This window comes from Amblyraja radiata, chromosome 1, assembly GCF_010909765.2.
Source record: "Amblyraja radiata isolate CabotCenter1 chromosome 1, sAmbRad1.1.pri, whole genome shotgun sequence".
Lineage (NCBI taxonomy): Eukaryota > Metazoa > Chordata > Chondrichthyes > Rajiformes > Rajidae > Amblyraja > Amblyraja radiata.
The window spans coordinates 162,604,469-162,628,316 of NC_045956.1; the positions used below are offsets into that span (position 1 = coordinate 162,604,469).

General features: G+C 48.1%; 1 protein-coding gene across 9 annotated transcripts in view; it reads right to left on the reverse strand.

Moving 5' to 3' along the window:
• Positions 1–247: 247 nt before the first annotated feature.
• Positions 248–23,848, reverse strand: part of fgfr3 (fibroblast growth factor receptor 3) — a 118,392-nt gene continuing 94,791 nt past the window's right edge. For 3 of the 9 annotated variants that reach the window (XM_033034526.1, XM_033034520.1, XM_033034537.1), the window contains exons 9-18: positions 23,482–23,669; positions 21,140–21,288; positions 20,381–20,502; positions 19,038–19,148; positions 17,531–17,721; positions 16,086–16,208; positions 14,303–14,373; positions 13,568–13,705; positions 13,298–13,451; positions 248–2,875 (exon numbers count right to left, since the gene is read on the reverse strand). In XM_033034526.1, coding sequence (XP_032890417.1) covers positions 2,711–2,875; positions 13,298–13,451; positions 13,568–13,705; positions 14,303–14,373; positions 16,086–16,208; positions 17,531–17,721; positions 19,038–19,148; positions 20,381–20,502; positions 21,140–21,288; positions 23,482–23,669 — 1,412 coding nt within the window. In that variant the 3' untranslated portion in view covers positions 248–2,710. The remainder of the gene's footprint in view (positions 2,876–13,297; positions 13,452–13,567; positions 13,706–14,302; positions 14,374–16,085; positions 16,209–17,530; positions 17,722–19,037; positions 19,149–20,380; positions 20,503–21,139; positions 21,289–23,481; positions 23,670–23,848) is intronic. The other 6 variants (XM_033034532.1, XM_033034541.1, XM_033034555.1 and 3 more) reach the window with 4 other exon arrangements.

Consider the following 23,848-nt stretch of genomic DNA (forward strand, 5'->3'; position numbering starts at 1 on the left):
TCCTTTCCAATAGATCTGCAGTGAGGGTGGAGTGGATTGGTTCCCCAACCACTGATGTGAGGGCTTCAGAATGGATTTGATGCCTTTTAAAAATACAAACCTGCTTCCAACCCTTGTTTAGGGACTGAACTTTCTCCTGAAGTTCATTGGCTGCAATGTACAGTGCTCATAACCAGTAGTGGCACTGTAGAAAACTATAAGGCACATCAATAACAAGGTATCGGAAGGAAAGGAATGGACACTCTTGCATTTTAAAACAATATCTTTTTATTTTTGTGGAATGGAACAGTTCCATGTTAATAACAAAGCTTCGTAAAGGCAGACAGATATTGTTCAGTGCTAGTTATTATTTAATTCCAACAAGACCACCTGTGGCCTTTTACAGGCTTCAGACGGGCAAATTGGCTTAAGGGGTTGTTCCTTGTATTGGGAGCTCACCTCCGACCACCGTGAGTGTGGAATGAGACAGGCAATGGTCCAATTGAACCTGGAACATAAATCAAGAACCTCGCCTATTGCCAGTATTGCTTGACATCATTAAACCTACAGAAAGGGAACTGAATATCAAATGTTAAGTTCGGTCGAAGCTACATATGTATATTTTGTAAAAAACTCAATAAATTAGATATATATCTAAGTTCTTTTTTTTTGTAAATCATGCACAAATTTCAAATATTGGAAAAGTATTTTTATGCATTAGGGTACCTGGAATGTTCACATCAACAGCAATCGGTAAGAAAATAATGAAGTGTCTTCTCATTTTTACACCAAAATTACACCACTATAAATCTCCTACATCTGTATTAAAGAGTTAACAGATAACTTCAATCTATTAAATTAACTTTTCTACTGAATAAGAGCTTGATGGTCAAAAGAAAGATTAAAGGCGACAAGCAGAATTTTGAGTTGATTTCAATAGGATTCCCCAGCCTCATTTCCTATTTGCAATTTAGCTGCAGAATCCTATTTAAAATCAAACTGAACTTTATGTCCAATTCTGGATTACACAGTGTTATTCTGCTTCACAGACAACTGCCAGCTACACATTTGGCCATCTGTTTCAGCTCTTTGTGTTTTGGCCTTTTAACAAAATGGGGTTTTACCTCAAATGAGTTCTCTGCAAAATTGCAGGTAACATTTAAATTGCACCAGGTGAGTTGTGCTTGTGGCACGGACTTGCATAAAGTGAATGGAGCGACCGGGAGAAGGCAGGAGAATGGGGTTAGGAGGGGGGAGATAGGTCAGCCATGATTGAATGGCAGAGTAGACTTGATGGGCCAAATGGCCTAATTCTGCTCCTATCGCTTATGACGCTATGAACTGTATTCTGTGTCTTGGTGCCAGTAAGCCAGGGGAAGGGATAAGAATGAAAGGGATTACGCTAACCCAATGTGCTTTATAACATTGTGCGATGTGCTGCTTGAGCGCGCCGCACTTGATTCACAATCTGACGTTTTCCCAGGTGTGACCAGCACCTGAACCCGACCCTGCATTTGTGGCCGAGCTGGATAACGTTGTCTTGGAAACAACCCAGCTTCAGGCGACCGAAGTTTGTCACTGTGTCCCGCTGCGATGGGGCACGCTGCTAGAATGGCACCCTTAGCCATAGCCGCAAAACCCAGTGTTCTTTCACTGGGCCAATACTGTTGTGGCATCTCCGGGCAAGGCACAGTACCCATACAGCAGGCCCACTGTGATCACACACACGCAGTACCCTTGCTCTCTTGTGCTCTCATCAAAGGCAAAGCACAAACCTCCACTGGTTAAGAAAAGTCAAGATAATTCTCGGATCTGATTACCGAACATTGGGGGAAAAAAATCATTGCAATCTAAAATAAGAAGACAGTGTTCATTTTACACAATGTTGCTATTTTTTTTCCTCATTAACCTTAATGTCTAATCAATGGGTAATAAATTAAAAATTATAAACATGTATAACCAAAAATTAAAGAACCTAGGTAACTAAAGCTGTGTACAGTAATTAGTAAATAAGCTATATACTTATAAATCTCTTAACCAAAATGATATGTTAAAGTCTATGAACAACTTTACAAATATACAATATGCTAATCAGATTGCAAATAATTATTGATTTTTGAACTATTTTACCCCTCGTCTGCTACAGAATGAGTTTTCTTTAATAACTTCCGATTTAATACTGAATATCCTAGACTGCAATGATTTTAGGATTTTGCTTCCTCATTCATACTTGTAATTATGCTTGTTTTTTTCCCCCCCCTAATCATAAGTATACAACAGTTTTTTTTAAAACATTATCATACAATATTCATATTTATATATTTACAACTCTTCTGAAAACTGCAGCTTCACACAAATAAAAGTATTTAAATGCTCTCTTGTAAAGAAAAATAATTGTCTTTTGTGTTACTTCCTTTTCTTATCACGAGTTAGGCACAGAATGGTTGCTATAGCAGTCACAATACCAGAGGTCATAGGTTATCACCTCCAGATCGCTTTTTTTATTGCAGAACTTTCCATTTCGGGTTTTCCACATCACAAAGTCTCTTCTTGCCAAGCAGTACATTTTTTTTTTGTTTGTTTTTCGATGAGTACAGCACTTGAGAGATAAAGGCTCAAAAATGGTGGGAAGTTAAAATTGCGGGAACGAGATCCCGGCAGCTGGTTCAGTGTATTTCCTTCAGTGTGAGTTCTCCATAGTTCAGCACTCTGGACTCTTCTGTTCTCTCTCTCATGTCCTGATGGCACCGTTGCACTGCTGGTGTTTTGGGAGGCACGGCTCATCAGGCAGAGCGTCATGGGCAAAGACCGAGTCGTCCCCGGAAGAACAGGTACTGTGGGTGTCTTGGCAAGCTGGCGAATACTGCTCAAAAGGTGCTGACAGATCAAGGTACTCCTGGAATACAAAGGACAAGAAAATCGTTACAACAATGAAATGTACGAGAGTCAGGGGTTACATGGGGAGAAGGCAGGAGAATGGGCTTAAGAATGAGGGACCGATCAGCCATGATTGAATGGCGGAGCGGACGTGAAGGGCCGAATGGCCTAATTCTACACCTATCACTTATGACCTAATCTCTGCGCCTTGGAGTGCATGTGGCTTGATCTCCTGCCTCTGAGATAGAAGGTGCAGAGGCAATTTCTTCCCAGCTGTTATCAGGCATTTCATTCATCCTACCACAACCAAAGAGAGCAGTCCTGAACTACTATCTACCTCATTGGTGACCCTCGGACTACCTTTGCTGGCTTCACCTTGCACTAAAAGTTATTCCCTTATCATGTACCTGTACATAGTGAATGGCTCGACGGTAATCACTTATTGTCTTTCCGCTGACTGGTTAGCACGCAACAAAAGCTTTTCACTGTACCTCGGTACACGTGACAGTAAACTAAACTGAAAACTGAAGGTTGACAGGACAGGACTGCACCCGAGGTCTAGGAACAAAATCAAGGCTGATACAACACTGTGTTACTGAATGTGGATGGTGTATTGTGGAGACACCAACACAAAGTTAGTTTCGTGCCCATAAACAGGCAGGTTGCGTAGTCAAATTACCAGACTCTATCATTTAACAACTCAAGGAATGACAGACCTGCACTTTCTCTTTTTAATCCAGACACTCTGATACGAGTCTTACCAATTTAGATTAATGATAGTAATTACAGGAGTACAGCCGTTCTCCACCATCAGTGCATGGCGTGTACCTTTGGACAATGAGCTGTACAATGAACATTCAGTGAGTTCTGTAATATATTTTCCACAGGCACCAGTTTGAACAGTGACAATGATTTGCATTGTACAAAATCAGGAAATTGCTTTAAAAAAAAACTAAAGCTGAAGCAAATCCCCCAAGGTAACCACTTACTTTCCAAATTACAGCAATTAATGGATTCCTTATGAGAACCATAATGTTAAAGAGTTAAGTGTGCTGACTATAGTTCTCACATTTTATTGCTGTGTGTACGCTCTCCTCTCCAGCCCTCCCTCCCCACCGCCACCCCCCCCGTCACATGATAGGGGGCAACAGCATCGTAAAAAGACAGCGCCTCTGGCTGCAAACGGAGCGAGCACTTCCCCTTTCCCGCGAGATGGCAGTGAAAATCTGACCGCCTTTCAGCTCCGGACTTGGCAACATTCCATCTCGGTTTCTGAGGTCGCAGGTTAACTATCCAGTCGAGGGCAGGTTATTGGGCAGGAGGGACACTGCATAAATCCCGGCGATAATGTTTTATGATCGCTAGCCCGGAGATTTGGTACTGTCGATCATTTTCAATAATTATCTGTCAAGAATTTGAACAGCACACTAAATCAGCCTGGCCTGTTGAATGCCCCTCTGTGTGTGTGTGTGTGTGTGAGAACCATTTTTTAAAATTACGATTTACAGTAGACAATGTGTCGGGTGTACTGAGGTGAAGGTCTGTGCACAGATTTAAAACGACTGCAAATGTTGGAATCCGATAGGAGCAAAAAGCTGGATCTCTGCAGCAGGTCCAAGGATGGCGGCCAAGAGGGAAGAGATCAAAGTTTGGCTCCGTCTCTGCTATGGCAGCAGTCAGAGGCCGAGCAACCCGCGGTGAGAAAATAGCTCACACCCTCCCAAACCTCTCCATCATCTACAAGGCCAAGCCAGGAGTATAAGACAAAGTGCTGGAGCAACTCAGCAGATCAGGCAGTATCTCTGGAGGGAATAGATAGTTCATAGGTGATAGGAGCAGAATTAGGCCATTCAGCCCATCAAGTCTACTCCGCGAGAGATAGATTATGGCTGATCTATCTCTCCCTCCTAACCCCATTCTCCTGCATTCTCCCCGTACTAATCAAGAATCTATCTATCTCTGCCTTAAACATATCCATTGACTTGGCCACCACAGCCTTCTGTGGCAATGAATTCCACAGATTCACCACCCTGTGACGAAATAAATTGCTTTCCTAAAGGAACGTCCTTTAATTATGAGGTTATGACCTCTGGTCCTGGACTCTTTCACTATTGGGAATATCCTCTCCACATCCACTCTATCCAGGCCTAACACTACTCGCTAAGTTTCAATGAGGTCCACATCGGGAACACCAGATGCAGTAGATGAGGTTAGAGGAGGTGCACGTGCAGGTGAACCTCTGTCTCACCTGGAAGGACTGCTGGGGGTCTCTGGATGGAGGTGAGGGAGGAGGTGTAGGAACAGGCGTTACATCTCCCGTGGTTGCAGGGGAAAGCACCTGGGGAATGGGGAGCGAACAAAAGGGTTGTGGAGGGAGCAGTCTCCAAAGGAAAGAGGAGAAGGGGTGGAGATGGGAAGATGCGAGTGTTGGTGGGACCATGTTGAAGGCGGCTGCAGTGTCTGGGAATGATGTGTTGGATGCGGACGCTGGTCAGATGTCAGCAGAATGATGGGGTCATCATGGCCTGGGTGAGCATAGCTCCCTAGAAGGGTATCTCCGTCGGTCCAGGACAAAGCAGCCAACAACGGCCCTAACCATTCATTAACTCAACCACTTAACTCAACGCACGGTGCTTATACTGTGTACAATCTGCAAGATGATCACGAGAATGATCCCAGGATTGGATCTGAAGAAGGGTCTCGACCCGAAACATCACCTATTCCTTTGCTCCATAGATGCTGCTTCACCCGCTGAGTTTCTCCAGCATTTTTGTCTACCCAGGATTGGAACATATGATGAGTATTTGACGTCACTGGGCCTGTACTAGCTGGAGTTTAGAAGAATGAGTGGGGGGGGGGGGGTCCTCATTGAAACGTACTGAATAGTGAAAGGTTTGGATAGAGTGGATGTGGAGAGGATGTTTCACTAGTGGGAGAGTCTAGGACCAGAGAGCATAGCCTCCGAATAAAAGGATGTACCTTCAGGAAGGAGATGGGGAGGGATTTCTTTAGACAGAGGGTGGTGAATCTGTGGAATACATTGCCACGGTCGGCTGTCGGTGGGTATTTCTAAGGCAGAGATTGGCAGATTCTTGATTACTCAGGGGTTATGGGGAGAAGACAGGAGAATGGGGTGGAGAGGGAAAGATAGATCGGCCATGATTGAATGGCGAAGTGGACTTGATGGGCCGAATGGTCTAATTCTGCTCCTAGCACATGAAAAACGCAGGCACTGGGCTGGGTCCGAGACCTCCCCAACCAGCAGTTGGACTGCAGTGGTGCAGAAAGGTAACTCGGGCTGTTTCAGGGATAATGACTGATGGGGAGTGAAAGCTGGCCGTTCCAGCATCAGCCAGATTCTGACCAATGAGTAGAAAACAAAGGGGGTCACCCTGTGGCCCATGCACCATTTTAACATTCAATTAACATTTAACAACACTATAACATTCTATTCTGCACTCTGGTGCCGAAGAGATTTACGAGGATGTTTGCAGGACTCGAGTGGCCTGAGCTATTGGGGGAGGTTGAGCAGGCTACGACCCTATTCCTTGCAGCGCCAGAGGATGAGGGGTGATCATACAATGGTGTACAAAATCATGAGAGGAATAGATCGGGAGTAGGGAAATCGAAAGTCAGGAGACATAGGTTTAAGGTGGGGGTGGGGGAAAGATTTAATAGGAACCTGAAGGGTAACCTTTTCACACAAAGGGTGGTGGGTGTATGGAACGAGGTGCCGGGGGAGGTAGTTGCGGCTGGGACTATCTCAGCGTTTAAGAAATATTAAGATGGATTTAGAGGGATATGGGCCAAATGCAGGCAGGTGGGACTAGTGTAGATGGGACAAGTTGGTCGGTGTGAGCAATTTGGGCTGAAGGGCCCGTTTCCACGCTGTATCACTCTATGGTATGTTTCCCTTTGCACTGCCTGTTGTACTTGTGTACCACTTGATTGTACTCTTATAGCATGAAGTGACTGGATAGCAGGCAAACAAAAGTTTAACTGTCTCTCGAAACATGCAACAATACTAATAAACAAGCCAAAAATTAACATGTACTGATGGACAACATCCAGGTCTTCTCTTACGAGCAGCTCATTGTAGCTGCCCCGTTTCCACAATTTACCAAACATCCACGTATATTCTGGCAATGGCCATCAGATGCGATTATACGGAGAGGTTTATACACAAGGCAGCTCGGATCAGTTTACAGAGGTAGTGACACGGTGTGTGGAGGGAAAGCTGTGCTCCTCTGAACTGTAATAAAACCCTGCGGAGTATTGATTTGTTGGCAGCTTTCCCGCAGTTTCCTGCACCAGGTTTACTGGGCTGGGTGCTATTGTGCTCTGGGGGGTAGTCTGCTGCCGTCTCCGTGCAGCAGAGGTCACCACAGGTCGATGGCGGCCACTCTCCTGATGTTTCAATGAGTTCATCTGGTGTGCAGCTGGGCTGAGCGAGTGAGTGAGTGGAGCCCGGGTCCTGTCACATTCAAATCCCAAGCTCTGCCGATTCCCTTGGCCTGGCTGGAAGTGCAGGAGCTGGAAACAGAAGCATCCCACCCCTGTCTGGTGCCCTGGGCTGGAGGTTCAACCATATGCAGTGGAGGGGGGGGGGGGGGGGGGGGGGGGCTGAGGTGGCTTAATGGGTTACTCCTGCTGTTGTAGTGAGGGCTCCAGGACATCCCAGTCAGATGTGAACCACTAACCAAGTGAGATGGGCGGGCAGCAGTAGAGTTGCTGCTTTACTGCGCCAGAGACCCAGGTTCGATCCCGACTATGGGCGCTGTCTGTACGGAGTTTGTGCGTTCTCCCTGTGACCGCGTAGGTTTTCTCCAGGTGTTGCGGTTTCCTCCCGCATCCCAAAGACGTACACAAAAGGGATGTAATGCTGAGGCTCTATAAGGCGCTGGTCAGACCGCATTGCGAGTATTGTGAGCAATTTTGGGCACCATATCTGAGGAAGGATGTGCTGACATTGGAGAGGGTCCAGAGGAGGTTTACTAGAATGATCCCAGGAATGATTGGGTTAACATATGGTCAGCGTTTGACGGCACTGGGCCTGTAGTCGCTGGAGTTTAGAAGATCTTCGGTTTCCTCCCACACTCCAAAGACCTGCAGGTTTGTAGGTTAATTGGCTTGGTTTAAGTGTAAATTGTCCCTAGTGCGTGTAGGATAGTGTTAAGGAGCGGGGATCGCTGGTGGACCTGTTTCCGCGCTGTGTCTCTAAGCTACAACGTGAGAGGCATTGGGACAGGCTGGTAAACAGGCGGGTAATAGAGGGATATGAACCTTGTGTAGGCAGACGGAATTAACTTATTTTAGAATAATGGCTGGCACAGACAAGGTGGGCTGAAGGGCCTGTTCCTGCTGTTTGTTCCATGTTCTACAGTGGGTGTCAGGAAGCACCCATTAACACAGCTGGAAGTGGAAATCTACAACAGTGGAGGAGCTCTGGAGAGGCAAGGTGGAGGAGGATGGTGGCCAACGGCTGCTAGCCAGCAGCCGTCCGTTTTAAATCCGTTTTTTTAATAGTTTTTAGTGAGTCCTGTTTTTTTGTTTGTAGGGGATATGGTCTTTTAATGTGGGGGGTAGGTGTATCTTTATTTCTAGGTCCCTACCTGGTCGGTGTGGCAGCTTTTTCTCCGGGCTGCCCGTCGACCCGTCCTCGTGGCCTACCTGCGGGCTTGGAGCACCGTTTCCTGGCGGGGACAGCCCAGCACCTCCGCCTCGGCGGCGGCACAGCGTTGGAGCGCTGAAGCGGGCGACGCCTTGCCTGGGTCGCCGCGCTGGAGCGACGCGCTAGAGCTCTGGCGAGCTGGACCGCCGAGAGCAACATCTCTGGGCTGCGGGTCTGCGGAGCGGAGAGGCGGCAGTGCGGAGAGGTGGCGCCGACTTTATCATCGGGAGCCTGGGAGCTCCAAACCGGCGCGGCCTTGTCGGCTTCGGCAGCCGCGGGCTCCAACCAGGAAGCGGCCGTTCCAGGTGGCTCAGCTGCCGAGAGGACTCTCCCGACGCCGGGGCAAGACCACCCGGTGAGAACGGCCAGGAACATCGGGCCTCCGTAGAGGCAATTGCGGTGGCCCCAATAGGCCTGACTTTGGGGTGAACATGGGGTGGGGACTGGACATTGTGCCTTCCTCCACAGTGCTATCCATTGTGGGGGGATGATTTTTTTGTCTAATTGTAGTCCTGTAGGTCTGTGTCCAAGATGGCTGCCGTGAAGAGAGAGTGGACGCTGGCGCGCTTTGGCTGCCGCTGCTCTCTCTTCACACTGTGTTTTTGATTTTCTGTTTTTGGATTGAATTCTGTTTTAAATTTTTGTCTCTGTGATGTATTTTTTACCTGTTCTATTCCGATTATATGTTTTTATTCCGATTACTATGTAAGGTGTGCTTGAGATGTCTGAAAGGCGCCCATTAAATAAAATTTATTATTATTATTATTATTTGTTAAGACACAAAAAGCTGCAGTAGCTCAGCGGGAGGGGCAGGGAGCATCTTATTCAGACCAGTGAATTGACCCCTAGTCTGAAGAAGGGTCTCGACCCGAAACGTCAACCATTCCTTCTCTCCAGAGATGCAGCCTGCCCCTCTCGCTGAGTTACTGCATTTTTTTGTGTCTGTCTTCCGGTTAAACCAGCATCTGCAGTTCCTTCCTACACAGCACTGACCTTTAATGAACTCCGAGCCGTGAATTTGTTGGATGAGAGATTTATGGAGAGCAGGAGAAGGTTGAGGTGTGTGTTACAATTGCCAGGTTAGTTATAGAGTGCTACAGCACGGAAACAGGCCCTTCGGGCCAACTTCCTCATGCCATCTATACTAGAAACACCTGCCTGTGTATGGCCCATATCCCTCTAAACCTTTCCTATCCATGTGCCTGTCCAAATGTATTTTAAATGTTGTTATAGTACCAGCCTAAACTACCCTCTCTGGCAGCTCGTTCCATACACCCACCACCCTCTGAGTAAAGATGTTGCCCCTCAGGTTTCCACCTTTCCCCCTCCCACTTCATGTCGTCTGCTTCTTGATTCCCCTGCTCTGGGCAAACGACTCAGGGTTGGGGAAGCAAAACTCAGATCATGGGATCAAATCACCAAAACAGTATTCTGGTTGCAGGTCAGATAATCACTTCAATGCTGAAGTTGGTAGATTTCGAGTTCAGGGATACCACGTTGAACCAGGCTCTTCGGCCCACCGAGCCCACGCTGACCACGGCCACCTGCACACAAGTTCTATCTTATCCCACTTTATGTATCCACTCCCAACACACCAGGGGCAATTTACCAAAGCCAATTAACCTACAAACTCGCACGCCTTTGGAGTGTGGGAGGAAACCTGAAGAAAACCCATGCGGTCACAGGGATAACATGCAAACTCCGCACAGACAGCACCCGTAGTCAGAATCGAACCTGGATCTCTGGCTCTCATCAGAAGCTCGACCGCAGCGCAACCAAACCAGCAGATATTTATTTGGAAAGATGCGCAGGTTTAAAAAAAAATTTTAGTTTAGTTTAGTTGACGTGTACCGAGGTACAGTGAAAAGTAATTTGTTGTGTGCTAACCATTCAACGGAAAGGCTATACATGATTACAACTGATCTGTGCGCAGTGTACAGATAAAGGGAATAAGAAATGCTGCTTAGTTTAATTTAGATACAGCGCTGAAACAGGTCATTCGGCCCACCGAGTCCGCGCCGACCAGCGATCCCTGCATATTAACACTATCCTACACGCACTGGGCACAATTTGTACATTAACCAAGCCAATTAACCTACAAACCTCTATGTCTTTGGAGTGTGGGAGGAAACCGAAGATCTCAGAGAAAAACCCACGAAGGTAACGGGGAGAACGTACAAACTCAGCACAGACAGGACCCGTAGTCGGGATCGAACCCGGGTCTCCGGCGCTGCACCGCTGCGCCACCGTGACTGCTGTTGGAGTAGGGGTTTTTAAAGAGTGGAGTGATTGCAGATCCACTCTGGGACAAGCACGCAGAATCGCCGGGCTTTTGGCCGCCATCTTCAATACAATAGTGGGTGGCACGGTGGCGCAGCGGCAGAGTTGCTGCCTTTCAGCACCGGAGACCTGGGTTAGATCCCGGAGACGAGCGCTGTTTGTACGTTCTCCCCGTGACCGCGCGGGTTTTCACTGAGATCTTCGGTTTCCTCCCACTGCACTCCAAAGTCACACAGGTTGATAGGATAATTGACTGGGTTCAAGTATAAAGTGTCCCTAATGTGTGTAGGATAGTGTTCATGTGCAGGGATCGCTGGTCGGTACGCACACGGTGGGCCGAAGGGCCTGTTTCCGTGCTGTATCTCTAAACTAAACATCAGAATGCATCTAGGAATATTAGCAGAGTATTATCAGGGGTCTGAGGTGGTTTTAATGGGTTGCTCCTGTTCCAGGCGTGAAGTTCCGGGAACAGGAACTAGCAGATGTGAAACCACTACCCCAGTGAGAAGTCAACAGCTTCAGGGGAGGGTGATGACACAAGCAGACAGGAAGCAGAGGAGCACATTTAACCCAGTCCTTTCACCGATGGACCCAAGCTGACCTTGTGAGGCTCAGTGCAGAGGAGGTCTAACGGGCAGCACGGTGGCGCAGCGGTAGAGTTGCTGCCTTACAGCGCCAGAGACCCGGGTTCCATTCTGACTACGGGCGCTGTCTGTATGGAGTTTGTACATTCTCCCTGTGACCTGCGTGGGTTTTCTCCGGGATCTCCCGTTTCCCCCAACACTCCAGGTTTGTAGGTTAATTGGCTTCAATACAAAATTGTAAATTGCCTCCAGTGTGTGTAGGATAGTGCTAGTGTGCAGGGGTCATTGGGGGTCGGCGCAGACTCACTGGGCCGAACAGCCTGTTTACGCGCTGTATCTCTAAACTAAACTAAGCTGCCTCAAGCTGTAAAGAGAACTGCTTTAGAGACAGGAGCTGGCCATTCCACTCCTGCTGCTCCACCAGTAAATGACAGCTTCATTTCTGTAGCACCCATGACATGCTCAACCTGCAAGGTTAATCTGACCCTACGTAAGGAGTTATTAGGTCATTGGAAGCTTGAGCACCTGGTGGATGTCACAGCCGGTAGAGCTGCTGCCTCATAGCGCCAGAGACCCAGGTTCGATCCTGTCCCCGGTTTGATGTCTGTGTGGAGTTTGCACGTTCTCCCTGTGACCACGTGGCTTTCCTTCAGGTGCTTTGGTTTCCTCCCACGTCCCAAAATGTCTGGAGCATGTTTGTGGGTTGATTGGCCTCTATAAATTACCCCCTAGTGTGTCGGGAGTGGATGCTTCATTTAAGACCCTCAGACTATCTTTGATCGGACTTTATCTTGCTCTAAACATTATTCCCATTATGTCCTTTATCATGTATCCGTACCCTATGGATGGCTCGATTGTAATCATGTATTGGGGCCACAGTTTAAGAATAAGGGCTAAGCCATTTAGAACGGAGATGAGGAAAAACTTTTTCACACAGTTGTGAGTCTGTGGAATTCTCTGCCTCAGAAGGCGGTGGAGGCCAGTTCTCTGGAAACTTTCAAGAGAGTTAGATGGAGCTCTTAAAGATAGCGGAGTTAGGGGATATGGGGAGAAGGCAGGAATGAGGTACTGATTGTGGATGATCAGTCATGATTACATTGAATGGCGGTGCTGGCTCGAAGGGCCGAATGGCCTCCTCCTGCACCTATTGTCTATTGTATTGTCTTTCCGCTAACATTTTTAGCACGTAGCAAAAGCTTTTCACGCGACAATAAAACGAAACTGAAACTCAAGTGGATGACATAGAACTAGTGTGAACAGATGACAAAAGGTTGACACGGGCCAAGGGCTGTATCTTGGAAGAGAAAGTAGAAAAGCGAGGTACAAGGCAGAGGGGTTTTGGCACAACAGATGTCCACAGCTTTCAGATTGTTGCAGCTGAGAGCGAGGATGAAGCTTTTAAAATCAGGGTTGGAATTTGAGGAGCCTAGATGCAAGTCTAGTGCAAGGGTTCCAGGAGGTTAAAGGAGAATGAAGAGGTGAGACAACAGAGATTCGGGTAAACAAGATAGATAAGAGGGGGGACCACAGTGAAACTTACTGAATAGTGAAAGGTCTGGATAGAGTGAGTGTGGAGAGGATGTTTCCACTAGTGGGAGAGTCTAGGACCTTCTACATTCCAAAGACGCACAGGTTTGTAGATTAATTGGCTTTGGTAAAAAATTGTAAATTGTCCCTAGCGTGTAGGATAGTGTTAGCGTACGGGGTGATCGCTGGTCAGTGTGGACTCAGTGGACTGTTTCTGCGCTGTGTTTCTAAAGTAAAGTTAGATACAGTAAAGAATCTTGGCTGTTTTGTCAGTAGCTGGAATCTAAGGAGTACACAGTACTCTGATACATGTGTGATCGATCCGAGTTTGAATCTGAATTGTGGATATTGCAATGCTACTGAATCGTCTAAAACTCACTGTAGTTAATGTCCAGCCACCCTCCCAGTTCCTGTAAGGTGAACTGACCTCAGTCGACGTGACAGTGAGGACCCGGTCGAGATCCTCGACCAGCTGTTTGAACATTGGCCTCTGTGATGGGATTGCGTGCCAGCACTCTCGCATTATCATATACCTGAAAGGAAGATGACAAAGCAATAATTAAACCAAGTGTCTTCAATACAAGACTGCCTTAGATATCTGGCCACATCAGGCAACAATACGAGGAGGTGGGAGGGTGACGTTGCTTACAGCTCGTGCGTGCAATTGGCGGGCTTGTCCATTCGATGGCCTTCCTTCAGCAACTTGAAGAGCTCCTCCACGGGGATGCCAGGGTAGGGTGATCCCCCCAGCGTGAAGATCTCCCACAGCAGCACACCGTACGACCAGCTGCAAGGGCAGGACACAGAATGGAGATCTCATTCACTGACGGCCTTTTCAAAAACCACCCCATTCTTCCGGTGCTGCCACCCGCGTCTAACATAGTTATCAACAGCGTGACTTCGTTGAATTAACCCCCCCCCCCCCCTTTTTTTCCCCCTTCCCTTCCGGCTGGAAGTAAGTTGCTGATCCCCTCAATGGCAGCAAACGCCAGCACAGGCCAGCGCTGGAATGAAAACGGCCAGTTAATCAGATCACTGACAGGCCCCTTTCTAACCAGCCACTATTCTGCCAATCCTCTGGAGCAGAACTAATGACTTTGTTTTCTCTCTGCATTCTTTCTCCCTACTTAGGAAGCGAGTCAGAGTTCTGCTGTCGCCGGCCCCTTGTTTAGAATCTCGGCTCCTGGCAGAGTTGAGAGAGTGTGTAGGGAGGAACTGCAGGTGCTGGTTTAAGCCAAAGGTAGACACGAAAAGCTGGAGTAACCCAGCGGGACGGGCAGCTTCTCTGGGGAGAAGGAATGGGTGGACGTTTCAGGTCGAGACCCCTTCTTCAGACTCAACGTAAGAGTTGAGAGATGGCCACGGCACAACGGGTCGTACTTACACGTCACTCTGGTGGGTGTAGACCCTGTCGAACAAGGCCTCCGGTGCCATCCACTTCACTGGCAGCCGACCCTGTGGGCAACAAGCAGGAGAAAGTGAGGTTCATCCCATCTTCAACGTTCAAAAACCAATCCCAATAACCATCTACATATCACACACACATCCCACTGCTTCTACATCTGGCAATACACAGTTCACATTATTCCCTTCGTCATGTGGATGGCGGTTATAATCATGTCATGTTTAGTTCAGTTTAGAGATAGAGTGTGGAAACAGGCCCCTTTGGCACACTGAGTCCACACCCACCCATGATCACCCGTACACTAGTTCTATCTACACACACACACACACACACATAGGGACAATTTTACAGAAGCCAATTCACCTGCAAACCTGCACGGCTTTGGAACGTGGGAGGTAACCGGAGCATACAGAGAAAACCCACGTGGTCACAGGGAGAACGTACAAACCTTGTACAGACAACACCCAAGGTCTGGATCAAACCTGGGTCTCTGGTGCTGTAATGGGCCTGTCCCACTTAGGTGATTTTCCAGTGGACTGTCAGCGACTGACAAGTTGCCAGCAGTCGCCTGAAAAACCGGCAACTGGAACGGTGACTGTCAGAGTGGAACACACATACACACACACATCGCTTTTTTCACCAGCCTGTTATGCAGGCGGGGTACAGGGCAAGTGGGGGGAGCGCTATCTGAGTGAAATTCACACGGTGCAAAGCCAAGGTGAAACAGACACACACCGCGATGAACTGGAAGGTTGGCGCTGTAAAAAGATGGCTAAATCACAGTGTACGGTAAGTCCTTTAAAAGGGGGGGGGGGGAGAAGGAGTGGAGAAAACTTTAAAGAAGCCAGAGATACACGGCTGTGAAGCTCGGCGGACATTTAACATTACCGGTCGGTTATCCTTGGTTCTGAAAGCTAATGCTTACGTTTTTTCCCCCCAATTAGCCAATGAAATTCACCGGTCAGCACCGGCTACAACCTACGAGAACCTCTGAGAACCTTCGACCTCCTTGCGACCCACCTACGGTACGAGAATTCTCACTGCTCCCCACGGCGGCGACATTTTAGTCGCCACTAATGTTTCAACATGTTGAAAAATTCACGGCGACCATAATGAGGCCGCGACTAGTTCCCAGAATGCAGGAACTCCTCACGACCGTGAAGGCGACTCCCAGGCAACCACCCGCGAACATGTGGAGACCATGTGGCGACTGCATAGTCTCCTGTAGTCCCCTAAAAGGTCGCCTAAGTGGGACAGGCCCATTAGGCAGCAACTCTACTGCTGCGCCACTGTGCCGCCCTTGTTTGGGAGGGGGGGGGGGGGGAACGGGTTACGGAATCTCTTTAATTGGTCACCCTGTGGGTTGGGCTCTGGCTAATTTACTTCTTGAGTTGACGAGTTTAGTTTATTGTCACGTGCGTCGAGGTAGTGAAAAGCTTTGTTGATGCGTGCTAACCAGCCAGCGGGAAGACAGTATATGATTACAATCGAGCCGCCTACAGTGTACAGATACACGATGAAGGGAATAACATGAATAACGTTTATTCCCTCATGTCCAGCCTTCGCCACGAACCACAGCAGAGAGTGGAGATCGAGGAACGTCATGTCCACCCCTCCCCCGTGCATGGTGATCGTAGCCTGCGCCCCAAAGCCATCGACTGGAGTTCAGGCTGAAGGTCCCCGGAGAGCTGCTCGCTCGCTCCCTGCTGCGCCCCTGAACCCCCCCTCCCCCACCGCCTGCCCGAGATGCCCAGACACTTACGTTGGTCGTTTTCTTGTAGTAGTCGATGTTGTGCACGTCCCTGGCCAGGCCAAAGTCAGCAATCTTCATCACGTTGTCCTCGGTCACCAGCACGTTCCTGGCTGCCAGGTCTCGGTGGATGCACTGGCCGGGAACAAAACACATCGGGACAATTAAACCCCTGGCCAGAGGACGGGTGCAAACCCCATCAGGACAATGATACCATTGGGCGGAGGGAACAACTCGGCCTTTTCTATCGCTATTCCCCATTCCGTCAAATAATGTGGCAATGATTATTAATATTCTGCTATATTCACCAGATTACTTGATCTTTCAGAGGGTATTTAATGCGGTTCCACGTTCAAAGTTACTGCAGCAAATACAAGACTGGTTTTGGTATTGGTATAAGTAAGGTATTGGCATTGCTTGACGCAGTTGGTGAATGTGGCGCCATTTAAATGTTTACAATGAAAGACACAAAGTGCTGGAGTAACTCAACGGGCCAGGCAGCAACTCTGGAGAACATGTGTTCATGGCAACTCCACATAGACAGTGTCTGAAGTCAGGATCGAACCCGGGACTCATGAAGCGTTCTCCAGAGATGCAGCCTGACCTGTCGAGTTACTCCAGCATTTGGAGTCCTTGCTGTGTGGCAGTAGCTCTACCACTGTGCTGCCCTGTGGGTCACCTTTGATTGAAGTCAAATTAAACCATCTCCCAGCAAAACTGTTTAGAGAGACTTTAGAGAGACAATGTGGAATCAGGCCCTTCGGCCCACCGTGTCTGTGCTGACCAGCGATCACTCTGTACACTCGCACCATCACCAGGGACAAGCATTACAATGTTACCGTGCCAATTAACCTACAAACCCGTATGTCTTTGGAGCGTGAGAGGAAACCGAAGCTCCCGGGTAAAACCCACGTGGTCACAAGGCGAATGTACAAACTCCGTACAGGCAAGCACCCTCAGTCAGTATTGAACCCGGATTCTTGGGGCTGTGAGACAGCAACTCCACCAGCTGCACCACTGTACCATTCTGTGGATCACCTTTGGTTAAAGTCTAATTGATCCATCCCCCAGCAGGAGTAACTCAGCGGGACAGGCAGCATCCCAGGAGAGAAGGAATGGGTGATGTTTCGGGTCAGGACCCTTTTTCTGCTTATTTATTCATGTGTGTATATATTTATATAACAGACACACTGATCTGTTCTGTATTCATGCCTACTATATTCTGTTGTGCTGAAGCAAAGTAAGAATTTCATTGTCCTATCTGGGACAATAAACTCTCTTGAATCTTGAATCAATCTGAAGGGTCTTGACTAAACGTCACCCATTCCTTCTATCCAGAGTCCCGCTGAGTTACTCCAGCATTTTGAGTCTACCTTTGATTTAAACCAGCATTTGCATTTCTTTCCTACGCATATACTGGTGCACAGATGAAGCCTGCAGTAACACACGGGGCTCACCTTTTGGGAGGCCAGGTACTCCATACCGCGTGCCACCTGGTAGGCACATGACACGAGATCCTTGAAGGTTAACTGCTCATCGGGCACCTTGCAGGTGTCGAAGGAGTAATCCATGCCCGGGGGTCTCCGGGCTTTCAGGTATTCCCGCAGGTTGCCCTTCGATGCAAATTCAACAATGACGTAGAGTGGACCTGGAGCAGAAGGAAAGGCCACAAACTGCGTCACGGGAGGTGTGAGCGGAGGGACAAAGTCCATCGCTAGCTCCAAACCCCGCCAGCCCTCAGGGTCGGTGGGCATCACAATGTGGTTCTTTGCTGACAGAGAGGATTGTGGGAGGGAACGACCAGGAATGAAGAGCCAAAGCAGATCGCAAGCTCGGCTGCAGAAGCCAGACTGGGCCAATATTCTCCAGCACCCAGATTGATAGCTGATCTGGGGATATGGGGAGCTGGGGGTGTGGAGACTAGTGATTGAGAAGCTGGGATGTGAGGAAACGACCAGCCATGATCGCAATCACAGAAACATAGAAACATAGACAATAGGTGCAGGAGGAGGCCATTCGGCCCTTCGAGCCAGCACCGCCATTCATTGCGATCATGGCTGATCGTCCCCAATCAATAACCCGTGCCTGCCTTCTCCCCATATCCCTTGACTCCACTAGCCCCTAGAGCTCTATCTAACTCTCTCTTAAACCCATCCAGTGACTTGGCCTCCACTGCCCACTGTGGCAGGGAATTCCACAAATTCACAACTCTCTTGGTGAAAAAATATTTTCTCACCTCAGTCTTAAATGGCCTCCCCTTTATTCTAAGACTGTGGCCCCTGGTTCTGGACTCGCCCATCATTGGGAACATTTTTCCTGCATCTAGCTTGTCCAGTCCTTTTATAATCGTATATGTTTCTATAAGGTTCCTCCTCATCCTTCTAAACTCCAGTGAATACAAGCCTAGTCTTTTCAATCTTTCCTCATATGACAGGCCCACCATCCCAGGGATCAATCTCGTGAACCTACTGCCTCAATCACAAGGATTTCCGTCCTCAAATTAGGAGACCAAAACTGTACGCAATACTCCAGATGTGGTCTCACCAGAGCCCTATACAACTGCAGAAGAACCTCTTTACTCCTATACTGAAATCCCCTTGTTATGAAGGCCAACATTCCATTAGTGGGAGTGGGAGGGTGGTGGGAGGTGAGAGCACTGGGAGCTGGGGGGTGGGGGTGGGGGGCTGGTGTGTGCGGGCACCTGTGTGGGGAGCTGATGTTTGCAGAGCTGAGGAGTGGGGTGTTGGTAATTTGTGTTGTGGTGGGGAGAATGGGATCTAGCATATGAGCTGTGGTGTGGAGGCCTGAACTACGAGCAGCTGGGTAAAGGGAGTTGGGTTATTGGGAGCAGGGCTGTAGGTCCTGGGCTGCTGGGTGATAGCGTGCTTGGGTTGGGGGTACTGGGAGCTGGGTGTGCAGACACCTTCCGAGACCCACTCTGAAGATATGACCCCGCATACTCACCATCCTGTGTGCAGGCTCCCAGTAAATTAATAATATTTTTATGTTTCCCAATCATCTTCATCATTTCCATTTCCGAGACCAGGTCAGACAAGTCTTTATCAGTCGCGTCGTCTGCAAGGACAAAACATTAAATAGACACAAAAAGCTGGAGTAAGTCAGCGGGACAGGCAGCATCTCTGTAGAGAAGGAATGGGTGACGTTTTGGGTCGAGACCCTTCTTCAGACTAGTCAGGGAAAAGGGAAACGAGAGATATAGAAGAAGATGTAGAGAGATGGAAAACATTTCTGCTTAAGGAGCACTGAAGTGGGCAGAGGGAGAACATCATTTTATTTTATTTTATTTTATTTAACCAGGAGAAATCTCATAGGTCCAGATGCATTGCTGGACACTGTTTGCAGGTTCTATCTTTATATGTTCTAGGAACATATTAGGCCATTCAGTCCATCAAGTCCACTCCGCCATTCAATCATGGCTCATCTATCTTTCCCTCTCAACCCCATTCTCCTGCCTTCTCCCCATAACCCCTGACACCCGTACTAATCAAGAATCCGTCAATCCTCCTGTTTGCATGCGTCCTCACTCTGGCAATAGAGGAGCTTTCTTAGATTACAGTCTGATCTTTAAACCAGTTTACTGCTCAGCAAAATGAGCCAAAAGCCTGGCCACTCATATAAACTGTCTCAGTAAACTATTTCTATACACTTTGCACTTAATCCGGGATTGTGTTTATGTATATTAATACGTCATACGGAATAGGAGTAAAATTAGGCCAATAGGCCCATCAAGTCTACTCCACCGGTACACAAAATTGCTGGGGAAACTCAGCGGGTGCAGCAGCATCTATGGAGCGAAGGAAATAGGCGACGTTTCGGGCCGAAACCCTTCATTGTCTCACATACAGAGGTATGTGAGACAACTCCACCATTCATTAATGGCTGACCTACCTCTCCCCCCTAACCCCATTCTCCTGCCTTCTCCCCATAACCTCTAACCCTGTACTAATCCAGAATCTATCTATTTCTCCCTTAAAAATATCCACTGACTAGGCCTCCTGAGCCTTCTGTGGCAAACGTCACTGTAACTAAAGGTCAATGTAACTAAAGGATTTCACTGTACCTCTGTACGTGAGACAATGAAGAACCATTGAACCAGGCGGTCACTCTTAGGCTTCTAGTGTTTAGGTTTATTATTGTCATGTGTATCGAGGTACACATTATTTTATTTGTGTGCTATCCAGGCAAATTAGATAGGATATACATCAATATAATCAAGCCAGAATCAAATACAAAAGGTGAAGAGACAGATACCAGAGTGGAGAATATCGTTTCTCAGTATATCTTACCTTTTAGCATTTTCACTGCGACAGTGGCTGGCTTGTTTGCTTTGTCTTTCTCGATGCCGATGGCCTCAGCCATTACGACCTGCCCGAAGCAGCCCTCACCCAGGGGTTTCCCCATAGTCAGCCTAACGAAGAGAAAAGATTAGTTTAGCCTATTGTCACGTGTAGCCGAGGTACAGTGAAAAACTTGTGTTGCACGCTAACCAGTCAGCGGAAAGACCATACGTATATTACAATCGAGCCGTTCAAAGTGTACAGAGATATAGGAGAAGGGAATAACGTTTAGTGCAAGATAAAGCCAGAAAAGTCTAATCAAAGACAGTCCAAGGATCTCCAATGAGGTTTAGTATTAGCTTAGAGATGCAGTGCGGAAACAGGCCCTTCGGCCCACTGAGTCTACACCGACCAGCGATCCCCGCACATTAACACTATCCTACACCCACTAATGACAATTTACATTTGTACCAAGCCGATTAACGTCTTTGGAGTGTGGGAGAAAGCTAAAGATCCCGGAGAAAGCCCACACAAGTCACGGGGAGAACGTACAAACTCCGTACCGACAGGCACCCGTAGTCAGGATGGAACCCGGGTCTCCAGTGCTGTGAGGCAGCAACTCTACCGCTGCTAGGTAGATAGTAGTTTAGGACTGCTCTCTAGTTGTGGTAGGATGGTTCTGTTGCCTGATAGCAGCTGGGAAGAGTTTGAAACAGAGATAGCAGAAGGGGTAGTCGTGGGTAGACACAGCCCGCCACTGGAGGTTACCTTGGCCGCTGGAACTCCCACTTGGGGTCGGCAGGGAGCTCCAACTCAGACACGTTGGCCAACATGGGGGAATCACTGGAGGACAGGCGGGCGATTCTCACCAACGGCGTGTTGGAATTCATGGAGGAATTCGACTCCAAGGACACCTGCTTGAATGAAAAATTATTCAAATTTGTTACCGAGCACCATATGTTGCTGTGAAGTCTGAATGTAAACAGTTTGAGGATGCAGACAACATCAAAGGCTGTCAAACATACTGTGCGGCTTGTTTTCATTCCTTATATTATTCTATTCCTTGCGTTGTCACTTGGAATTCTACCAATACGGGATTCCATCAGGGACAGAGATAAAAGGCCGACGCAGGAAGCCAGGTTATATGTATTGTTTTACAGAATAACCCATCATTGTTATTCAGTGCAGATTCTGTCTCTCTGAAACAGTGGCCTCGTGCCCTGGTTATCTCCAGCTGCCAAACATATCAACCAGCAGGTAGACAAAATTGCTGAAGAAACTCAGCGGGTGCGGTAGCATCTATTGAGCGAAGGAAATAGTAGGCAACGTTTAGGGCCGAAACCCTTCTTCAGACAACGCTCAACCCGAAACGTTGCCTATTTCCTTCACTCCATAGATGCTGCCACACCCGCTGAGTTTCTCCATCAATTTTGTCTACCTTCGATTTTCCATCATCTGCAGTTCCTTCTTGAACATATCAACCAGCAGGCTGGGACAGTAAAGAGGGTACTGGTATCATAGAGTCGTACAGTGTGGAAACAGGCCCGGCCCAACTTGCCAACATGTCCCAGCTACACTAGTCCCACCTGCCTGCGCTTGGTCCATATCCCTCCAAACCTGTCCTATCCATGTACCTGTAACTGTTTCTTAAATGTTGGGATAGTCCCGGCCTCAACTACCTCCTCTGGCAGCTTGTTCCATACACCCTACCACCCTTTGTGTGAGGGTCACACAGCACGGAAACAGGCCCTTCGGCTCAATATGCCCATGCCGACCAGATGCCCCATCTACGCTAGTCTCATTTGCCCGCATTTGGCCCATAACCCCTCGTAACCTGAACCGTTCCTCTCCATAAACCTCCCCTATCTTCAACGCACGTGATATATCCAGCACGTAATCAATCAGACTGCTGCATCTCTGCCCAACAGACAGGTGCATGGAGGTAAAGCAGGGCCCAGAAGCTTGATAAAGTGAGTACAGTGGACTGTTGGACATCTTCTACTGCCCTTGGTAGCCCAGGCATGATTACTACATGTCAGCTGGGGGCTGCCTCTAGCTTCATGCTCCCTCTGATAAAGTGCAGCAAAACCTCAAGAGTGTAAGATCATAAGTGGCAGGAGCAGAATTTGGCCATTCGGCCCATCAAATCCCCTCCACCATTCAATCATGGCTGATCTATCTTTCCCTCTGAAACCCATTCTCCTGCCTTCTCCCATTACCCCTGACACCCTTAAAAATCTAGAATCCATCTTTCACTGCCTTAACAATATTCATTGACTTGGCCTGGATAGCAACCAAGTGGTCACAGGAGTGGAAGGCAACCTCATCTCCATTACACAGCTACATCTCTTCACCAGATAAAAGCTGTCCAGGATCTGACCTCCCCAGGGGAGCATGGGTGAAGCTCAACAGACTTGGTACTGGAGTTGGGCGTTTCAATGCCAGCATGTGGAGATGGGGACTCTGCCAGAGCCCAGCCTGTGAATGCGGAGCAGAACAACAGACAGCCAACCATGTCATCTCTGGGTGCCCGCTCTACCACCCACCAAATGGAGCTCAGGGCCTGGCAGACATTGACCCAGAGACAACAACCTGGCTGCTCAACACCCGGCTTGAGATCTAACTACTCCTTTGCTTTATTTATATTTCATTCGCAAGAAGAAGAAGATTTGGCCTCCACCACCATAGTCATGGAGCTGTGGCAATGAATTCCACGGATTCACCACCGTCTCCAACTAAAGAAATTCCTCCTCATCTCCTTCCTATAAGAACATCCTTTAATTCCGAGGCTATGGCCTCTGGTCCTAGACTCTCCCACTACTGGAAACATCCTCTCCACATCCACCCTATTCAGGCCTTTCACTATTCGGTAAGTTCAATGAGGTACCCCTTCATCCTTCTAAACTCCAGTGAGTACAGGCCCAGTGCCGTCAAACGCTCATCATATCTTAACCCACTCATTCTCAATACCGAAAACAGAAAATGCTGGAAAAAACTCAGCAGGTCAGGCAATGAGATACAGTTCATGTTTAATGTCCTCCCGACTCAGTTCACCTTTAATTGCCCCGTGCTACAATACGTTCTAAACTCTTGTATCTACTTTCTGTTACCTGTCTCTTCAGTGGGAACTTGGAGAGTTTCTGCACCGGAGGTGGGTTGAGGGTTTTCTTAGAGGACGTTCTCATTCTGCACATGATCACTATAATAACAGTCAGAATGATAAGGACACAACCCGTCACGTAGATGAGGACGTCTGCATAGACCGAGCCAGAGTCGTCCTCCTTGACCAAGTCTTCAACTGCAGGGAGAACATGGTGAGAAACAAGTTACAAGACCACACCATGGACCTTCTGTGCATCAACTCGTCGATGCCCAGGCACGAAAATCTCATTTACTCAGTGTATCATTGCACTGCACACACAAGGGATTTTATTATACAAAATAACATTTAAAAAAACAATAAAAGATAATTACAGC